The sequence below is a fragment of the Ranitomeya variabilis genome, chromosome 3, assembly GCF_051348905.1.
Source record: "Ranitomeya variabilis isolate aRanVar5 chromosome 3, aRanVar5.hap1, whole genome shotgun sequence".
NCBI classification, from domain to species: Eukaryota; Metazoa; Chordata; class Amphibia; order Anura; family Dendrobatidae; genus Ranitomeya; species Ranitomeya variabilis.
In genome coordinates this window covers 724,557,149-724,577,578 of record NC_135234.1, presented here as the reverse complement: position 1 = coordinate 724,577,578, position 20,430 = coordinate 724,557,149, and the positions used below count along the sequence as shown (strand labels likewise).

At 41.8% G+C, this 20,430-nt stretch overlaps 1 protein-coding gene across 1 annotated transcript in view; it reads left to right on the top strand.

Moving 5' to 3' along the window:
• The window catches only part of XPO4 (exportin 4), a 144,608-nt gene that overhangs the window by 48,424 nt on the left and 75,754 nt on the right, over positions 1-20,430 (top strand). The window contains exon 4 of the mRNA XM_077298369.1: positions 13,612-13,750. Coding sequence (XP_077154484.1) covers positions 13,612-13,750 — 139 coding nt within the window. The remainder of the gene's footprint in view (positions 1-13,611; positions 13,751-20,430) is intronic.

The window sequence follows — 20,430 nt, the reverse complement described above, 5'->3', positions numbered from 1 at the left end:
GAGGCGAAATTTTACCCCCGCGCGTTCCAATTCACAAAACTATTTTGCCCCTATCTACATAATGGGGAAAAAGTGAAAGGAAAAGTGTTGGATGCAAATTGACAGCTGCCAGATGTGAACAAGGGGGGCTTAAAGAATGAGAGCGATGGCGCCAAAGAGTATATACCGTACAGTTGCTAAGGTGGGGCCCCGACATGGGATACTCACCACACGCAGGGATATGAACACACACACAAAATGCGCCACACACTACCACGTGCTTGAACACATATATCACCCTCAGCACACATTTCACCACACATACACCAACCTCGCCACATAAAAGTCGAAACACAAAAGTCGCCGCTCAAAACTCGCCACGCGCAAAACTCGCCACATGCAAAACTAGGCTCACGCAAGCCTCGCCACACGTGCAAAACTCACCTCATGGAAAACTCACCACACGCAAACTTGCACACGCGGAAAAATTACCACATGCACAAAAGTTGCAACACATGCAAAAGTTGCCTTACACAAAACTTGCACATAACTCAAAACGCACCACACATAAAACTCGCCACGCGCAAAACTCGCCATGCGCAAAACTTGCTGCACACAACTTGCTACACTAACCTGTCACATGCAACTCGACACAAAAAGTTGCTACACACATGTCGCCACTCGCAACTCAACACACACAACTCAACACACACAACTTGACACATGAAACTCGCCTTAAAACACACACAAGTCTGGTATTATCCTTCAAAAATAAAAATCTGATTAATAAGCAGTCAAACTACAAGAGCAACAACTGTACCATATAGAAAATCCGGCAGCTGTCAGTCACATGACTTGTCTATTATGTGTATGTGTGAGCTAATATATACTGCCAGGGGGGAGGGCTTCCTGTTGGCTGGGGATTTATCAGGCTGCCAATTTAGCTTACAAATACTGAGGTAAAAATACTGACCAAATAACGTGTGAACGAGGTCTAATACAGGAGGAGATGACATACAGATATACACTATATACAGGAGGAGATGACATACAGGTGCATACTATATACAGGGTAGATGACACACAGGTATATACTATATACACGAGCAGATGACACACAGGTACATACTATATACAGGAGGAGATGACACACTGGTGTATACTATATACAGGGGAGATGACACACAGGTATATACTATATACAGGAGGAGATGACACACAGGTATATACTATATACAGGAGGAGATGACACACAGGTATATACTATATACAGGAGCAGATGACACACAGGTATATACTATATACAGGAGCAGATGATACACAGGTATATACTATATACAGGAGGAGATGACATACAGCAGGCATATACTATATACAGGGGAGATGACATACAGGTATATACTATATACAGGAGATGACATACAGGTATATACTATATATAGGAGGAGATGACATACAGATATATAGTATATACAGAAGAGATGACATACAGGTATATACTATATACAGGAGATGACATACAGGTGTATACTATATATAAGGAAGATGACAAACATGTATATACTGAGGGGAAAATGAGAGGTGTGAGGTGAAAATGAAAAGGTGTGAGTGCAAAATGAGGAGTGAGGGAAAATAGTGGAGTGATCGGAAAATGACAGATGTGAGGTCGGAATGACAGGAGTGAAGGGGGAATGAGAGGTGCAAGGGAGAAGTTGAGAGATGTGAGGGGGAAAATGAGAGGCGTGATGGGAAAATAAGAGAAGTGAGGTGCTATAACTAACCACAGATATTTACTATGCCCAGGCAACGCCGGGCTCTTCAGCTAGTCCTGCATAAAGATTAATAATGGCCCCATAAGATGCTCCATAGACACATTTGCCCAATATAATGCTGCACAAATGTTGATTATGGCCCCATAAGATGCTCCATAAAGATATTTGCCCCATATAGTGCTGCACAAACGTTGATCATGGCCCCATACAGACACTTGCCCCATATAGACACTGGTCCCATATAGTGCTGCACAAACGTTATGGCCCCATATAGTGCTGCACAAAGGTTATGGCCCCATACAGTGCTGCACAAACGTTATGGCCCCATATAATGCTGCACAAACGTTATGGCCCCATAGATGCTCCATACAGACACTTGCCCCATTTGCTGTTGCTGCGATAAAAAAATAAAAAAAAATCACATACCTCTCCGTCGCTCAGGCACCCGGCACTTTCAATATTCACCTGACTTCGTTTTGGCGCCGCTCCATCTTCAGCGTCTCCTGCACTGATGTTCAGGCAGAGGGCGCACACTAACCACATCACCGCGCCCTCTGGCCTGAGCGTCACTGCAGAAGACGGAGCGGCGCCGGAACGAGGAGCAGGTGAATATCGCGCAGCGCTCCCCTCTCCGTTATACTCACCTGCTCCTGGTGCGGTCCCTGCACATCTGTTCCCTGGCGCCGGCAGCTTCTTCCTGTACTGAGCGGTCACTGATACCGCTCATTACAGTAATGAATATGCGGCTCCACCTCTATGGGATGTGGAGCCGCATATTCATTACTGTAATGAGCGGTACCATGTGACCGATAAGTACAGGAAGAAGCTGTCAGCGCCGGGAAAAAGACGTGCAGGGACCGCACCAGGAGCAGGTGAGTATAATTAGACAGCTCCCCCTCCCCTGCCGACCTCTGGGTATGATTCGAGTATAAGCCGAGAGGGGGACTTTCAGCCCAAAAAAGTGGGCTGAAAAACTCGGCTTATACTCGAGTATATACGGTAAATTTGTAAGCCCAGCAATTGTATCCCCAAATCAGACTTCTTCATTTGCACACTGGACCCCTGTAGATGCATTAGAAACTATTAGGCTATGTGCACACATTGCGATTTTTGCTGCGGATCCGCAGCGTTTTTGACGCTGCGGATCCGCAGCAGTTTTCCATGCGGTGTACAGTACAATGTTAACCTATGGAAAACAAAAACCGCTGTGCACATGCTGCGGAAAAATCCGCGCGGAAACGCTGCGGTTTATTTTTCGCAGCATGTCAATTCTTTGTGCGGAATCCGCAGCGGTTTGTCACCTGCTCCATATTAAAAAACCGCAGGTGTCTAAAACCGCAGTGGAAACCGCACAAAAATAACGCGATAAATCCGAAGTACTTTTTGCTCTGCGGATTTAATCAAATCCGCTGCGGAAAATTCCGCAATGGAATCCGCAGCGTGTGCACATATCCTGAAGTTTCGGGGAGTGGTTATTCACATGGGGATAGTGAAGAAGCCAGAAATTCGGCAATGTTTTAGTATTGACTTTTTGTATAACACTCCAGGGTTCCGCATGGTCTTGACCCGTAAATGTTTTGAGGCCATCCACAAATTTTTGCCCTACAGTGATAATGCACGGTGTCCTCCCTGAAATGACCCCAAATTTGATTGACTTTAGCCCATTCAGCCGGTCATTCATCACTTCCAACAAGTTTCCTGAGTTGTATGTTCCTCAATGGGACATTTTCGTGGATGAGTCCCTAATACATTACAAGGGGAGGCTCAAATTCCAGCAATACCTGCCCAGTAAGAGGGCCAGGTACAGAATTAAGCTCTATAAACTACGAGAGTACTTCTGGGTACACCCACAGGTTCAGAGTTTATGAAGGGAAGGACACTTGGATTCAACTCCTTGAATTCCACCCTGTCTTGGGAGTGAGTTGGAAAATTGGGTGGGATTTGGTGCACCCACTGCTGGATCAAGGCTATCGCCTCTACATGGATAACTTCTATGGCAGCGTCCCACTGTACAGGTCCCTCTCTGCGCGAGCTACCGCAGTATACAGTACTGTCTGCAAAAATCAGAGAGGCCTCCCTAAGACGTTAATTGGGCAGCTGCTCAGAAAGGGTGAGAGCAGAGTCCAATGTAGCGACAGCATGCTGGTGGTCAAGTACAAGGACAAAAGGCATGTCCTATACTTCACCACCATATGTGGTGATGCCAGCACCCCCCCTCCCCCCCCCATCACTGTATGAGGTTCTTCTGCACAGGTCACCAAACCACACTGTGTACTGGGGTACAACAAAAACATGGTGGAGTTGATCTCTCTGGTCAAGTGCTCCAGCTATACAGTGCCATCAGAAAAACCTAGGTGTGGTACAAGAGCTGGTGGTCCACATCGTACAGATGGTAATGTACAACGCTTTTGTCCTATCACGATGTGAAGATCAGACCGGGACCTTCCTTCAGTTCCAGGAGGTGGTGATCAAGGCCCTGATATTTGGCAATCGGGAATCTCTGGGCACCAGTACTTCCGGAACTGAAGGTGCCCGTGTGTACCAGGCCAACATTTCCCCGGTGAGGTCCCTCAAACTGCAAAGAGAGGAAGGTCGCAAAAAAAAAGGTGCAAAGTGTGCTACAGAAGGGGATATGAAAGGACACCATTCATCAGTGTAACACCTACCCTGACAAACCTGGTCTGTACATCAAAGACTGATTAGAGGTCTACCACTCATCCATGGACTAGTAAATTTATTTCTGTCTTGCACAACTCACTTATGACTACCTGACGTAAACCACACCACTCATATGCCAACCCGATGAACTCTACACTACTCGTATACGCCAACCTGATGCACTCTACACTACTCGTATATGCCAACCTGGTGCTGTCTACACAATTTGCGTATGTGAACCTGATGCACTTTACACTACTCGCGTTTGCCACCACATTAAACAAATTCACCAGGTAAACACTAGATCAATTCCAATATATAATCACTTGTGGGGGGGTTTCTACTATTTAGGCACCTCAGGGGCTCTCCAAATGCGACATGACTCCCGCAGTCTGTGTTCCAAACTTTACTCCTTCCTTTCCGAGCCCTGCCATGCGCCCAAAGAGTAGTTTTACCCCAAATATGGGTTATTAACCGACTCAGAAGAAATTGCGCAACAATTTTTGTGGTCCATTTTTTCCTGTTATATATACCTCAAAGAAGTATTCAAAGAAAAAAAAATATATATAATAATAGATTTTTATTTATTTGACAATAAAATCATGATTATACACAAAACATCAAAAATTCAAATTTATTACTAGATCATAAAAACCGCACAATGCACAAGAATTTTATTAGAAATAAATTAAAAAACAATTGATGACCAATGAACCAATCTTAATATTTATTATAATATAATAAAAGAAATAAAAATTCAACATATATAGAAAAATTCTACATATGTATAAATAGAAAAAAAAGATGTATAACACAGGGGACAGGGAGCAACAGACCTAGCTGCAATAAATATATAATTAATTTTCTATATTTTATCCAAAAACCATTACTAAAAATATATAAAAAAATATATTTTTTGAAGTGAAAAAAATGTGAAATATGTATGTATGTACATATCAAGTGAAAAAATAAATAATTTATGAAGCGGCAGCGAAACGTACGTTGGAGTGGTGTGTGCAGGGGACAGTGTGAGCTCCAGACTGGTGAGCATTTTAGCATTATGGACTTATGATTATGATTTATTTATGTCCCTGAACCGTTACTTTTTGATCACTTGATCATTTGTGGTACACTTGTTATTATTTTTTCGCCTCTAGTTACTATTTTTAACTTTGTTGTTAAAGTTCCTTATTTTTTATGCACTTGTATTAATTACACGATATATTATATATATTTATATTTTTGGCGCAAATTTTTCCCACTACTTTATTTATATTGTGTATACTGATTTACTCCTCAGCATAAATTTATTTTTTCACTTGATATGCACATACACATATATATATATATATATATATCTAATATATAAAGCTGAATGTGTGTGTGTGTGTATGTATGTATGTATGTATGTATGTCCGGGATTGGCATCTGAACCGTCGCAGCTACAGCCACAAAATTTTGCACAGTCACACGTCTGGACCCCGAGAGCGTCATAGGCTATGTTGTGAGGTGAAATTTTAACCCCGCGCTTTCCAATTCACCAAACAATTTTGCCCCTATCTACATAATGGGGAAAAAGTGAAAGGAAAAGTGTTGGAGGCGTCGCAGCTACAGGCACAAAAATTTGCACAGTCACACGTCTGGACCCCGAGAGCGTCATAGGCTATGTTGTGAGGTGAAATTTTAACCCCGCGCTTTCCAATTCACCAAACATTTTTGCCCCTATCTACATAATGGGGAAAATATGAAAGGAAAAGTGTTGGAGGCAAATTAACAGCTGCCAGATGTGAACAAGGGGGACTTAAAGAATGAGAGTGATGGCGCCAAAGAGTATATACTGTACAGTTGCTAAGGTGGGGCCCCGACATGGGATAATCACCACACCACCACGGGGATATGAACACACACACAAAATGCGCCACACACTACCACGTGCTCGAACACATATACCACCCTCAGCGCACATTTCACCACACATACACCAACCTCACCACATAAAAGTAGAAACACAAAAGTCGCCGCTCAAAACTCGCCACGCGCAAAAATCTCCACATGCAAAATTCGCCACACGTGCAAAACTCACCTCATGGAAAACTCGCCACACGCAAAACTTGCACACGCAGAAAAATTGCCACACGCAGAAAAATTGCCACATACACAAAAGTTGCAACACATGCAAAAGTTGCCTCACACAAAACTTGCACATACTCAAAAGGCACCACACATAAAACTCGCCACGCGCAAAACTCGCCATGCGCAAAACTTGCTGCACACAACTTGCTACACTAACCTGTCACATGCAACTCGACACACAAAAAGTTGCTACACACATGTCGCCACACAAAACTCATCTCACAAAAGTCCCTACATGCATGTCGCCACACGCAACTCAACACACACAACTTGACACACGAAACTTGCCCTAAAACACACACAAGTCTGGTATTATCCTTCAAAAATAAAAATCTGATTAATAAGCAGACAAACTACAAGAGCAACAAATGTACCATATAGGAATCCGGCAGCTGTCAGTCACATGACCAGTCTATTATGTGTATGTGTGAGCTAATATATACTGCCAGGGGGAGGGCTTACTGTTGGCTGGGGATTTATCAGGCTGCCATTTTAGCTTACAAATACTGAGGTAAAAATACTGACCAAATAACGTGTGAACGAGGGCTAATACAGGAGGAGATGACATACAGTTATATACTATATACAGGAGGAGATGACACACAGGTATATACTATTTACAGGGGAGATGACACACAGGTATATGCTATATACAGGAGGAGATGACACACAGATATATACTATATACAGGAGAGATGACACACAGGTATATACTATATAGAGGAGGAGATGACATACAGGTACATACTACATACAGGAGGAGATGACATACAGGTATATACTATATACAGGAGGAGATGACACACAGGTATATACTATATACAGGAGCAGATTACCTACAGGTATATAGTATATACAGGAGGAGATGACATACAGGTATATGCTATGTATAGGAGGAGATGACATACAGGTATATACTATATACAGAAGGAGATGACACACAGATATATACTATATATAGGTGAGATGACACACAGGTATATACTATATACAGGAGATTACATACAGGTATATCTAATATATAAAGCTGAATGTGTGTATGTATGTATGTGTGTATGTCCGGGATTGGCATCTGCACCGTCGCAGCTACAGCCACAAAATTTTGCACAGTCACACGTCTGGACCCCGAGAGCGTCATAGGCTATGTTGTGAGGTGAAATTTTAACCCCGCGCATTCCAATTCACCAAACAATTTTGCCCCTATCTACATAATGGGGAAAAAGTGAAGGGAAAAGTGTTGGAGGAAAATTGACAGCTGCCAGATGTGAACAATGAGGACTTAAAGAATGAGAGCGATGGTGCCAAAGAGTATATACCGTACAGTTGCTAAGGTGGGGCCCCGACATGGGATACTCACCACACACTGGGATGTGAACACAAACACAAAATGCGCCACACACTACCACGTGCTTGAACACATATACCACCCTCAGCACACATTTCACCACACACACACCAACCTCGCCACATAAAAGTCGAAACACAAAAGTCACCACTCAAAACTCGCAACGCGCAAAACTCGCTACATGCAAAACTCGCCATATGCAAAACTAGGCTCACGCAAAACTCGCCACACGTGCAAAACTCACCTCATGGAAAACTCACCTCATGCAAAACTTGCACACACAGAAAAATTGCCACATGTACAAAAGTTGCACCACATGCAAAAGTTGCCTCACATAAAACTTGCACATACTCAAAACGCACCACACATAAAACTCGCCACGCGCAAAACTCGCCATGCACAAATCTTGCTGCACACAACTTGCTACACTAACCTGTCACATGCAACTCGACACACAAAATGTTGCTACACGCATGTCACCACACAAAACTCATCTCACAAAAGTCGCTACATGCATGTCGCCACACGCAACTCAACACACACAACTTGACACATGAAACTCACCCTAAAACACACACAAGTCTGGTATTGTCCTTCAAAAATAAAAATCTGATTAATAAGCAGACAAACTACAAGAGCAACAAATGTACCATATAGGAAATACGGCAGCTGTCAGTCACATGGCCTGTCTATTATGTGTATGTGTGAGCTAATATATACTGCCAGGGGGGAGGGCTTCCTGTTGGCTGGGGATTTATCAGGCTGCCAATAGCAACCAATCACAGCTCAGCTTCTATTTTGCTACAGTTAATTAACCTGAGCTCTGATTGGTTAATATAGGCAACAAAGACATTCTCAGTATAACAAAGCTAATATATGTTGTGAAATTCTTCTATTAGCTTAGTTTTTGCCTTTTAATAATTACATTTCTATCTATTTGTTTTGTGGTTTTTGTGTGCAGAATAAATTTTTGTTAACACATTCTATTTTGCTAACAGCAGTCATTAACCCGGGCGAAGCCGGGTAGTACAGCTAGTATATATATATATATATATATATATATATATATATATATATATATATATATATATATACATATATATATTTTTTTTTTACTATTTTCACTTAAAAAAAAATATTTTTTTTTAATATATTTTTTAGTAATGGTTTTTGGATAAAATATAGAAAATTAATTATATATTTACTGCAGCTAGATCTGTTGCTCCCTGTGCCCAGTGTTACACATCTTTTTTTTCTGTTTATACATATGTAGAATTTTTCTATATATGTTGAATTTTTATTTATTTTTATTTTATTATATTTTAATAAATATTAAAATTGGTTCATTGGTCATCAATTGTTTTTTAATGTATTTCTAATAAAATTCTTGTGCATTGTGCGGTTTTTATGATCTAGTAATAAATTTGTATTTTTGATGTTTTGTGTATAATCATGATTTTATTGTCTAATAAATAAAAATCTATTTTTTTTCTTTGAATACTTCTTTGGGGTATATATTATTGGTTTCAGTATTCATAGTATTTTTATATCTTTATAACGGTGGTATTTCTGTTCTGTATAGGTTTTGGATTTTTTTTTTTTAACCACACGGCTCAACAATATAAATTTCTTTGAAGTGCCTAGGGTTTCAAGGTGCTTACCACATATCTGGATAAATTCCTTGGGGGCTTTAGTTTCCAAAATTGGGTCGCTTTGTGGGGGTTTCCACTGTTTGGGTACATCAGGGACTCTCCAAACAAGACATGGCATCTTCTCTCGATTCCAGCCATTTTTGTGTTAGAAAAGTTAGATGGCGCTACTTCCCTTTCAAGCCCTGCCGTGCTCCCAATCAGTAGTTTTCCCCCACATAGGGGTATTGGCGTACTTGGGAGAAATTGCACAACAAATTTTGGGGTCCATTTTCTCCTGTTAACCTTGTGAAAATAAAAAAAAAAATTGTAAAGTAAAATGTATGTGAAAAAAAGTTAAATCTTCACAGTTCCTGTGAAGCGCCTGGAGGGTTAATAATCCTGAATGTGGTTTTGAGAATGTGGTCCCTTAAAGAAAAAAAAATAATAAAAAAAATTCATGAATTTTCTTGTAAAAATTACTTCTTTTCAACTTTTTTTTTTTTTTTAAACCCTTACAGCTTCCTAACAAAAAAGTGTCAAATTGTGCTTGTGTAAAGTATACATGTGGTAAATGTTATTTATTAACTATTCTGTGTGACAGAACTCTATGGTTGAAAAGTTTGAAAATTGTGACATTTTCAACATTTTTGCCAAATTTCTGATATTTTCATAAAAAAAAAGCAAGGCGTAATGGAATTACCACTATCGTGAAGTACAATGTGCCACAAAAAACTGTATTAGACTCACTAGGAGATGTTGAAGCTTTCCAGAGTCATTATAACAATGTGACAGTGGTGAGAATTGTAAAATTTGGTCTGGTCATGAAGGTGAAAAGTGGCTTTGGAGTTAAGGGGTTAATAATCATGTTGTTCTTAGCTCCAGTTTTACATTGGGCCAGTAGAGGGCGCACATTACCCTTGGTTGTGTGATTTTCATTATGCAGAATTGTGGCACAGACTGCGATAGGTCCCTGGGGGAAATAAGTGTTCTATGTAATGGGGTGTCCACTAATTTCATTTTGCTGAGATATGTTATCAATATCAGATAGGTGAAGACCCCTGTGTCTGCCATGTTGGGCCCTTTAAGAAGCCCTGCCTATAAGTGTACTTAATAGGAGATCGTCAATTTCCCCATACGCTACAAGTAAATAGTATACTTGTATTGAATAGGCGTTCAAGTGACTAAAAAAAAATGAAACAATACTGTAAATATTTTTGAAAAACTAAAAGTTTAAGCTGCCCCGCGCCCCTAAATGTAAATGTCAAAATGTAAGAAAATAATTCACTTGCTATTCCAGTGTGCCTAATTGCCTGAACTAATACACAAATATTTATCCCATAAGACGAACACTGAAACAAACAAAATGCCAGAAATGGCATATTTCAGTTGTATACTTACCACAAAAAATGCAATAAAAAGAAATCAAAATGTCGTCTGTTTTGCATTGTTTGTTTATACTGAACTAATAAACGAATTTAAAAAAAAAAAATGTCGTCTGTTTCCCAAAATGGGGTCACTAAAAACTACTGCTTGTGTGTGTGTATATGTTCAGATTTCAGGCTTGCATTGCGCCCCCCATTCACTTGAGTTGAGCTGCTAGCAGTGTCACTGAGCAACCCTTGGTTCTCATTCACTAGTGTTGGGCTGCTGGCAGTGTCACTGAGCAACCCTTGGTTCTCATTCACTAGTGTTGGGCTGCTGGCAGTGTCACTGAGCAACCCTTGGTTCTCATTCACTAGTGTTGGGCTGCTGGCAGTGTCACTGAGCGAACCTTGGTTCTCATTCACTAGTGTTGGACTCCTGGCAGTGTTACTGAGCGACCCTTGGTTCTCATTCATTTGTGTTGGGCTGCTGGCAGTGTTACTGAGCGACCATTGGTTCTCATTCATTTGTGTTGGGCTCCTGGCAGTGTTACTGAGCGACCCTTGGTACTCATTCACTTGTGTTGAACTCCTGGCAGTGTTACTGAGCGACCCTTAGTTCTCATTCACTTGTGTTGGGCCGCTGGTAGTGTCACTGAGAGACCCTTGGTTCTCATTCATTTGTGTTGGGCTGCTGGCAGTGTCACTGAGCGACCTTTGGTTCTCATTCACTTGTGTTGGACTCCTGGCAGTGTTACTGAGCGACCCTTGGTTCTCATTCATTTGTGTTGGGCTGCTGGCATGCTGGCAGTATCACTGAGCGACCCTTGGTTCTCATTCACTTGTGTTGGGCTGCTGGCAGTATCACTGAGCGACCTTTGGTTCTCATTCACTTGTCGGGCTGCTGGCAGTGTCACTGAGCCACCCTTGGTTCTCATTCACTTGTGTTGGGCTGCTGGCAGTGTCACTGAGCCACCCTTGGTTCTCATTCACTTGTGTTGGGCTGCTGGCAGTGTCACTGAGCCACCCTTGGTTCTCATTCACTTGTGTTGGGCTGCTGGCAGTGTCACTGAGTGACCTTTGGTTCCCATTCACTTGTGTTGGGCTGCTGGCAGTGTCACTGAGCGACCCTTGGTTCTCATTCACTTGTCGGGCTGCTGGCAGTGTCCCTGAGCGACCCTTGGTTCTCATTCACTAGTGTTGGGCTGCTGGCAGTGTCACTGAGCGACCCTTGGTTCTCATTCACTAGTGTTGGGCTGCTGGCAGTGTCACTGAGCGACCCTTGGTTCTCATTCACTAGTGTTGGGCTGCTGGCAGTGTCACTGAGCGACCCTTGGTTCTCATTCACTTGTGTTGTACTCCTGGCACTGTTACTGAGCGACCCTTGGTTCTCATTCACTTGTTGGGCTGCTGCCAGTGTCACTGAGTGACCCTTGGTTCTCATTCACTTGTGTTGGGCTGCTGGCAGTGTCACTGCGCCACCCTTGGTTCTCATTCACTTGTGTTGGGCTGCTGCCAGTGTCACTGATCAACCCTTGGTTCTCATTCACTTGTTGGGCTGCTGCCAGTGTCACTGAGTGACCCTTGGTTCTCATTCACTTGTGTTGGGCTGCTGGCAGTGTCACTGAGCCACCCTTGGTTCTCATTCACTTGTGTTGGGCTGCTGCCAGTGTCACTGAGCGACCCTTGGTTCTCATTCACTAGTGTTGGGCTGCTGGCAGTGTCATTGAGCGACCCTTGGTTCTCATTCACTAGTGTTGGGCTGCTGGCAGTGTCATTGAGCGACCCTTGGTTCTCATTCACTAGTGTTGGGCTGCTGGCAGTGTCACTGAGTGACCCTTGGTTACCTTGATGACGTCACTGCTACACATGCAGTACATGCAGTTTTTGCTTTTTCAGGCTCTTTGTTTCCCGTCTCATTGAAGTTTGATTTGGTTTGTGGTCATAAGTCAGCCGAGAGTTGCTCAGAAAAAGACATGAGTTACAAGCCATCCGTTAGGCCCCATTCACACGTCCGTATAAAAGCAGTACGGGATCATCAGTGGTTTTCCAGTATGGATAAAGAAAAAATAAAATTAGCTTTATAACTTCATTTTTTTTTATCCTTGTACTTATACTTTATCCATTCTTTTATACTTTGCAATGTTAAACGCATACAGCACAAGGATGTACGTGTTTTTGACGGACTCATAGAATTGTCATCTGCGCTGCTGGGGAAAAAAAAACCCTGAAATGTCACCGTGTGGTTCACATGCAAACTCGGTCCATGTAAAAACACGGACATGTACACAACAGGATAGGTCACAATGGGGATGAGTGGAATCCGTGACAAAAACAAGATACAACACATATTTAGATCGTTGTGATGAGTTCACTGACGGATTCTCAGTTTACTCTTTCTGCACCCAGCAATAGAAAGCACAGAACAGAAACACTAGAAGACAAATGGAGCAAAATGCTTAAAGAAGCCCAATTCCAAAAATAATTTGTAGCCCCCAATTACATGGATTTAAGTCTAAAAGGAGATATATATATATATATATATATGTGTGTGTGTGTGTATATATATATATATACACACACACACACACACACACACACACACACACACACACACACACACACACACACACACATATATATATATATATATATATATATATATATATATTTATTTTTTATTTATAACACCCCCTTTTAATCTGTTTTTTGTTTTTTTGCTTTTGTTTTAGCCTCCAGAAATACGTCCGAGAACAGATCCTGCTGGCTGTAGCCGTCATAGTAAAGAGAGGATCTCTAGACAAATCCATCGACTGTAAGAGCATTTTCCATGAAGTCAACCAGCTGATCAGCAGCGGTAACCCTACAGTAGTAAGTGCCGGCTGACATCCGCCACATTTTATTGTAATTCTTGTTTTGATGATCATCTTCATGTTCTGGATAACATTTTCCAAAACCAAACTAACAATTTATAGAGGGCAGCGGAAAAGAAGATGCTGCAGTCAAATCCGTTGTTAGGACTTACAAGCTTATGTCGTGGTTTGCCATGAAGATGGAAATATGTTTCGGGAGCGGTCCATTTTTATTCTTTTATTTTTTTTTCCAAAGCCATAGTAACATAAGTTACTTTCATGAATGTGTAACGATAAGCTGTGGTTTTATTTTCCACTCTTGGGAATGTTTCCACCAGCAGATACTGGGAGCCATTGGTTGCTCCACATTTATCCCCCATATTGCAGGATAATGCTGTGTAATGTTTCGCCGGTGTCTTGTAAGCGACTCCTTCCAGAATTCGGCTGGTTTAAGGTCAGGCTTCATTACAGCGGGGTCATGGAATAGGTTATGTCAGCTCTGGTATGTAAGTTAAACAGGGGATTATTAACCCTGGGTGCCGTTTTGCTTTCAGTCCTTGTACACAAAAGTGCTGATCTCTAATTTGACTTTTTTTTTTTTTTTTTTTTTTTAGTTTTATATTGTATTTATGACCACTTTTTTTTTTTTTTTTTTCCATCTTTTTCCTACTGGAATATGGCTGCCAGGTTTCAGTGCTTTAGTTTACTAATTAATTACTGCTTTCTTACATATCTACAATTCCCTGGCCCCAGCTGCCGATGAGAGTATGAAAAACCATCCATAAAACTCCGGACAATATTCATCTCAGTCCATTTTTTACGTTCATGTGAAGCTGTGTGTGATGCTTTTTCATAGATCTACATTCAAGAATGCACATGATCAAAAGTTTCCTAGATTGAGTATAGAAATGTATCTATAAAAATCTGATGCCACATGGATGTTCTGTGTAAAATCCGTTGTTTTGTTTTTTTTCCATTTGCGCACCCGTAGACTTGAATGGGTGAGTCTCATCCAAGACTCAGAAGAAAGGAGTGCATTCTGCAAATTTATTTTTATTTTTTGCTTTTTATAATTTATTTTTTTTTTATGAACAGTTGGACCGAGAGAGAACTTTTTCATCTGAGCAGCTCTGTTGAATAACATGGATCAGTGTGTTGTCCATGTGCTATCCGATCAGAAATCGGACAGCACGTGCCCAATTTATACACTCATCTGCATGAGTCTTAAAAGTGGCGACTGTGCTCACTCCCAACTCTCTTCATTAAAGTCTGTAGAATTGATTACTGCTTTGCACTTCCCATAACTTTTATTAGCTTCATTTTGTCTTATGCTAATTTAGTTAGATTTTTTTATGCCCTTTATGATAGAATGTCGGTCACTTTTCTCCTCTCTTTCTCTTCCGATATAGTTGGCATGTAACCACGGCAGCCAATCAGTGGCGCAGTGATTGTCTGTCATTTGCCGACCTGACGCTTGAATTTGTGTTTCTTTCTGGTTGGTCAAAAAAAGCACAAAATCTTGTTTGTATAAGCCTGTAATATTGACTTGTAAGTTGACATTTCATGTCACATACTGTGCTGTTATCCTGATGACTAGTGATGTTTGTTGATATGCTGATTACACATTGTCCTGGCCAGCTAGTTTGTTGACTTGCAAAACAGGAGGGAAAACTATGCTATGTGGTTCAATAAAGTATTTCCACACTATTTTACCCCTTACCCTGTGTTGTCTGAGAAGTATTACGCTCACAGGGAAAGAGCGGGGGTTCAGTGGGATGATCTCTGGTCCATGCGGTTTTGACAAGCGGACCAGAGCACCCGCTGACCCCCGTATGTCAACAGAAGGGAATATATTATAGCACAGTGAGGTCTTATGTGTAAAGGTCAAGATAGGGGTAGGAAAACCCCCTGTAACATGTATTTGGAGACCATTCTCCTAAGATGTACCCAGGTTGGTTCTTAGTTACACAAAACTTTGTACATGGATATTTGCGATCTCCAGTCCAGAAGTGCTATTTACCTGCTCATATAGGTTCATCTCCAGCTATATAGCGTTAAAATCATGCCCGTTTGCTTTACTGGAACAGTTGGGTACAGGGAGAAAATTAACTTATATCCTCTCTACTAATTATGCAATGAGCGACTGTAACTACTCCCCACTACTTTGATTGACAGCCTGCTTTGCAGCATATATGTGTAACAGGTGTGTGCAGACCAGGCTGTCAATCATTGTGCCGGGGAGCGATGACAGCGGTGACTGTCATCGCGCCCTGCTCCACCCCGATGACTGAAAGCAAGTGGCCGCAGGGAGGATAAACATTGATTTTTCTCTCTGTAGCCGCAGCGACACGCATGGTTTTAACACTTTTTATACTTGCAGATTAACCCTTTTTCTGAAAGCGAATAGTCTTTCTGGACATTGACAGGCTTCAAGTTCAATATTCTCCCACATTCACCCACCTCTTACATTCTCTCCAGTGCTCCAAATGATCTGCCACATTGGTGCCGTATCGTTTTTAGTGTCGTTGTTTTGTTTTTCCCCGTACACAGCTATGCTGGAAACTGCAGCCAGATGAAGTACTGCAAAGGAGCCCAGCCGCAGCGCTACAGCCCCTTCATTCTCCAGAACCGTGCAGGTCCCAGAGATCGGACTGAGCGATTGTTAAAATCCTGGAAATATGCCATCAATTTATAAGATTGGGTTTTCTACCAGCTGTTTCTGGGTCACTGTTGCTGCCCCTCTATCCACTGTGTATGGACATGCATTCTGATTAGTCACCGGTGTGGGTGAGCTTTACGGCTCACGGCTTATATATATCCCGTGGCGTGCCTCCGCCGGTCACATGTGCATTCTGCACGGCCCTGGTTAGTAGGGGGTGGTTGCATTTATCTGGTTAGTGTCACAGGCCGCAGCGCGAGGCGTTTAGTGTTCATTTCCAACACATTGGAAGCTTTCATTGGGGTAAGGGTCATATTTTAGGCATGTCATATGACCCCAGCATGCAATCCACATTCTTTCCGGTTGACATGCAAATACTATTCAAATAGTCTCAGAAACAGGTTGAGAAGCCGGGACGGTTATGCACAGATCAGAGGATGTCACGGACTGAGGACTGCGATAAAACGGCCATTTGTCCGGGCAGCTGGTAACATCTGCACACCCCTAGACGCTCCGTCATTCTGCTTCAGCAGCTGGAACCAGGACGCCTCCTGGGCTTTTACTCCATAATAAATATCTATTTGGGTTACTCTACTATAAGCAGTAAAATAAAGAGAGTTCTTGTTGGCCCAGCTGTTATAAGTAACTCCTATAGACTTTAGGGGAGAAAGTGGAGCTCCATAAGGAGGCCTTCTTTCCTTCAATCCTCACCTAGCAGACTGATCTTTAGGGGACACCACTTCTCCCCAAACTTTATCAGAAATCTTATTATCCCTTCCTGACATCTTCTGTGTATATGTGTATACACACTTTATAATGTATAACTATAATAAATATATACATACATACAGTGTTTTGCAAAAGTTTTAGGTAGATGTAGAAAAGAAATGCTGCAAAGTGAGAATGCTTTAAAAAGTAGAAGTGTTAATAGTTTTGCTTTTATCAATTAACAAAATGCAAATGGAATGAACAAAAGAAAATCAAATCAATAATTGGTGTGACCCTTTGCCATCAAAAAAACAATTCTCCTAAATAGACCTGCACACAGTTTTTGCAGGAACTCTGCAGGGAGATTGTTCCAAACATCTTGGAGAACTGACCACAGATCTGCTGTGGATGTCGCTGTCTCTTCTTGTAATCACAGACTCGATGATGTTGAGATCCAGGCTCTTCAGACTAGTCAGCCCAATAAGCATATTATCAGACGCCATACTTGCCTCGCGCGTGCACACGGCTTGTTCACCGCTCATCATTGATCCTCTGAAGCCAGGTGCCTGTTTCCTGGCTTCACCGATGCGCACATGCATGATCGAAAGTGCAGTCTCTAGTGGGTCAACTAGTCTGTGGACACGAACGTCGCTTTGACTAGTCAAAGCCCTCATTTACATATCCTGAACCACTGCTGGTGGTTCTGGGGGTACGGGGGACCTGACGTGTTCCCTTTAAGCCTACCACACAGCTGTTTCTGTTTCAGTTAATGACTGTTTCAATACAAATGTGAAAATGATCATTATCAGCTGTTTAGTTGGCCACTCATACATCCTGTGTCTAACCCTACAAAATCCCCTGAAGAGGTAGGACTCCCTCCATTCGTGGTCGACTCTGGATTGGCACAGACTCGGGAGCTGATCCATTGTCGGCCACAGCGGCTGTCATCTATCAGACAGCCGGAAACCTGCTGCAATGTTTGGGATCAAAGGGAACACGATTCCTACCAAAATTGGATCATTGAGTGGCCAGGGGTATTTAATGCTACCGGTGTCCATACAATGGCTTTGTAGTGCTCACAGGCAATAATACACAGCAATTAGGGTATGCATAACATTTTTTTGTGGATTTAAAATCTGCATTGTTTTACAGTAACAGCAAAGTGGATGAGAGTTTAACACATTTCATTTGCTCGGTATGAGGGAAAAGCAATCTGTCTGGAATCCATGTGAAAATTCAATGTTTTGGGTTTTTGACTTTTTTTTTTTTTCCTTCATTGACTTTAATGGGTAAGAAAAAAACATCCATTACGAACTCCAATAATTGCAGACTTGCCTATGGAAAACCAGTTCTTCCACTACAATCTGCAGCTAATGGAGAGAAGAAAAAAGTGTTTGCAAAATTTAAATTGGGAAAAACAATTCTCTATCCTCCTTCACTGAGAATTTTCATTAGAATGTCAGCAGAGACCTTTAACAAATGATCCGTTATAATATGCGTTCAGGTCTACAGTTTTCAGTCTTCATGCCTTTCATTTACATTTTTAAGTGAATCTGTCACTAGGATGCATGTGTGTGTGTGTGTGTGTGTGTGTGTGTGTGTATATATATGTGTGTATATATGTGTATATATAATATATATATATATATATATATATATATATATATATATATATGTGTGTGTGTATGTGTGCATATATGTATATAAAAATTATACATTGATATCTGTGATTCGATGTTATTCCAGAGAAATCCACGTTTTCTTAATATGTAAATGAGCTGTGAAGATCTGTGGGCCGGACATAGATCTTCTCTTTATTATGAATGAAAGGCGTTACCAGGGTGTGAGACATGTAATGACTGATAGTCTGCTCTCCTGATCTACACGTCTCACACTGGTAACGCCCTTTTCATTTACAATATGCTCTGGAGGCAGATTCTCAGGGAGATCTATGTCCGGCCCAGAGATCTTAACAGCTTCTTTACATATTAAGAAAAATGTGTATTTCTCTGTAATAAGACATCGGATCGCAGATATCCGGGTATCATTTTTATTCAGCTCCCTATGATCTACATGCCCATATAGACGGCTTAGGAGACTTGATCCTAATGACAGATTTCCTTTCAGGTGACCATAACCTACATTAAAAAAAAAATACAAGTAGTAATTTTCCCTATAATTTTACCCTAGAAGTGTTACTGTATCGGTGGCTCATGTGTTTTATGTTTATACATCATCTTTCAGTAATCGGCGTGGAGAGATGCTGCCGCGTGGTTCTTGTGTATGTAATGATTGATGTCTCCACTCTCGCTGATCGGTCCCTATGAAGGAGCAGCTGAGCCGCCTTTGTTAGCGCTAACCTTTTGTGAAGTTTATTTTGGGGAATAATGCTACTGGGCTCGTTCCAGGAGATTAAAGAAGACAATCCGCCCGAGAACAAGAGGAGGCTGCCCGGCCAGGGAATGCTGCCCTGAGTATGAGGTGCTTACATGGACGGCTCTCGTACTGCTGTCTTCACCTCGCACTGGAGAATTGATTATGTCGTCGTATAACCCATTTGTTTTCTTATCATGGCTGTGCGACTTGGTACAACAGCAGCAAGACCCAGATCAGTGGGCAAATGTCTTTTGTATTCTTAAAATCTTACACCGTAGGTTGCATGCACACACAAACCTTTTGTTTTTTTTAGATCTACACGTTGCAGAAGTGTGTGCGGTGGAGAATCTAAGATCCAGAGCGTCCATTCTTCATGTGCATTTCACCCTTTACAATACAGATATGCTCCACATTTTTGGAGCTGCAAGCAAAGATTTCAGATTAGGCGGATTTTAAACTCTACCGCTCGTCGTTTGATGAGATTTGTAGAGTTTCCTCTACTTTGCTGGTACTGTATCCCAATGCGGATTTTCTGTACACGATCTACTCTACATATACCTGCAGCCCTCGGGGACATCTACACGGGATCTAGGGCATGTGGACATGCAGTTTTTTCTAAGCATTTCAAGGAGTAGACGGTTCAAGGAAAATGCAACGTTTTTTCCTAAAACGTTTTTATTAATCTGCCGTAAGTCTACTCTGACGTTCATTGCGGTCAGGTCACTTCTCTTAACCACTTCACGGCTTTTACTGGAGGAAGGTGCTGTGGTCAGATGAGACCAAAATTTACCTTTTTGGCCCCCAAGGTAAACGTTATGTATGGCACCAAACCAACACAGCTCATCACCCCAAGAACACCATCCCCACAGTGAAACATAGTGGTGGCAGCATCATTCTATGGGGGAGGGATGTACTTCGGCAGTAGGAACAGGGAAAATGGTCTGAGTTGAGGGGAA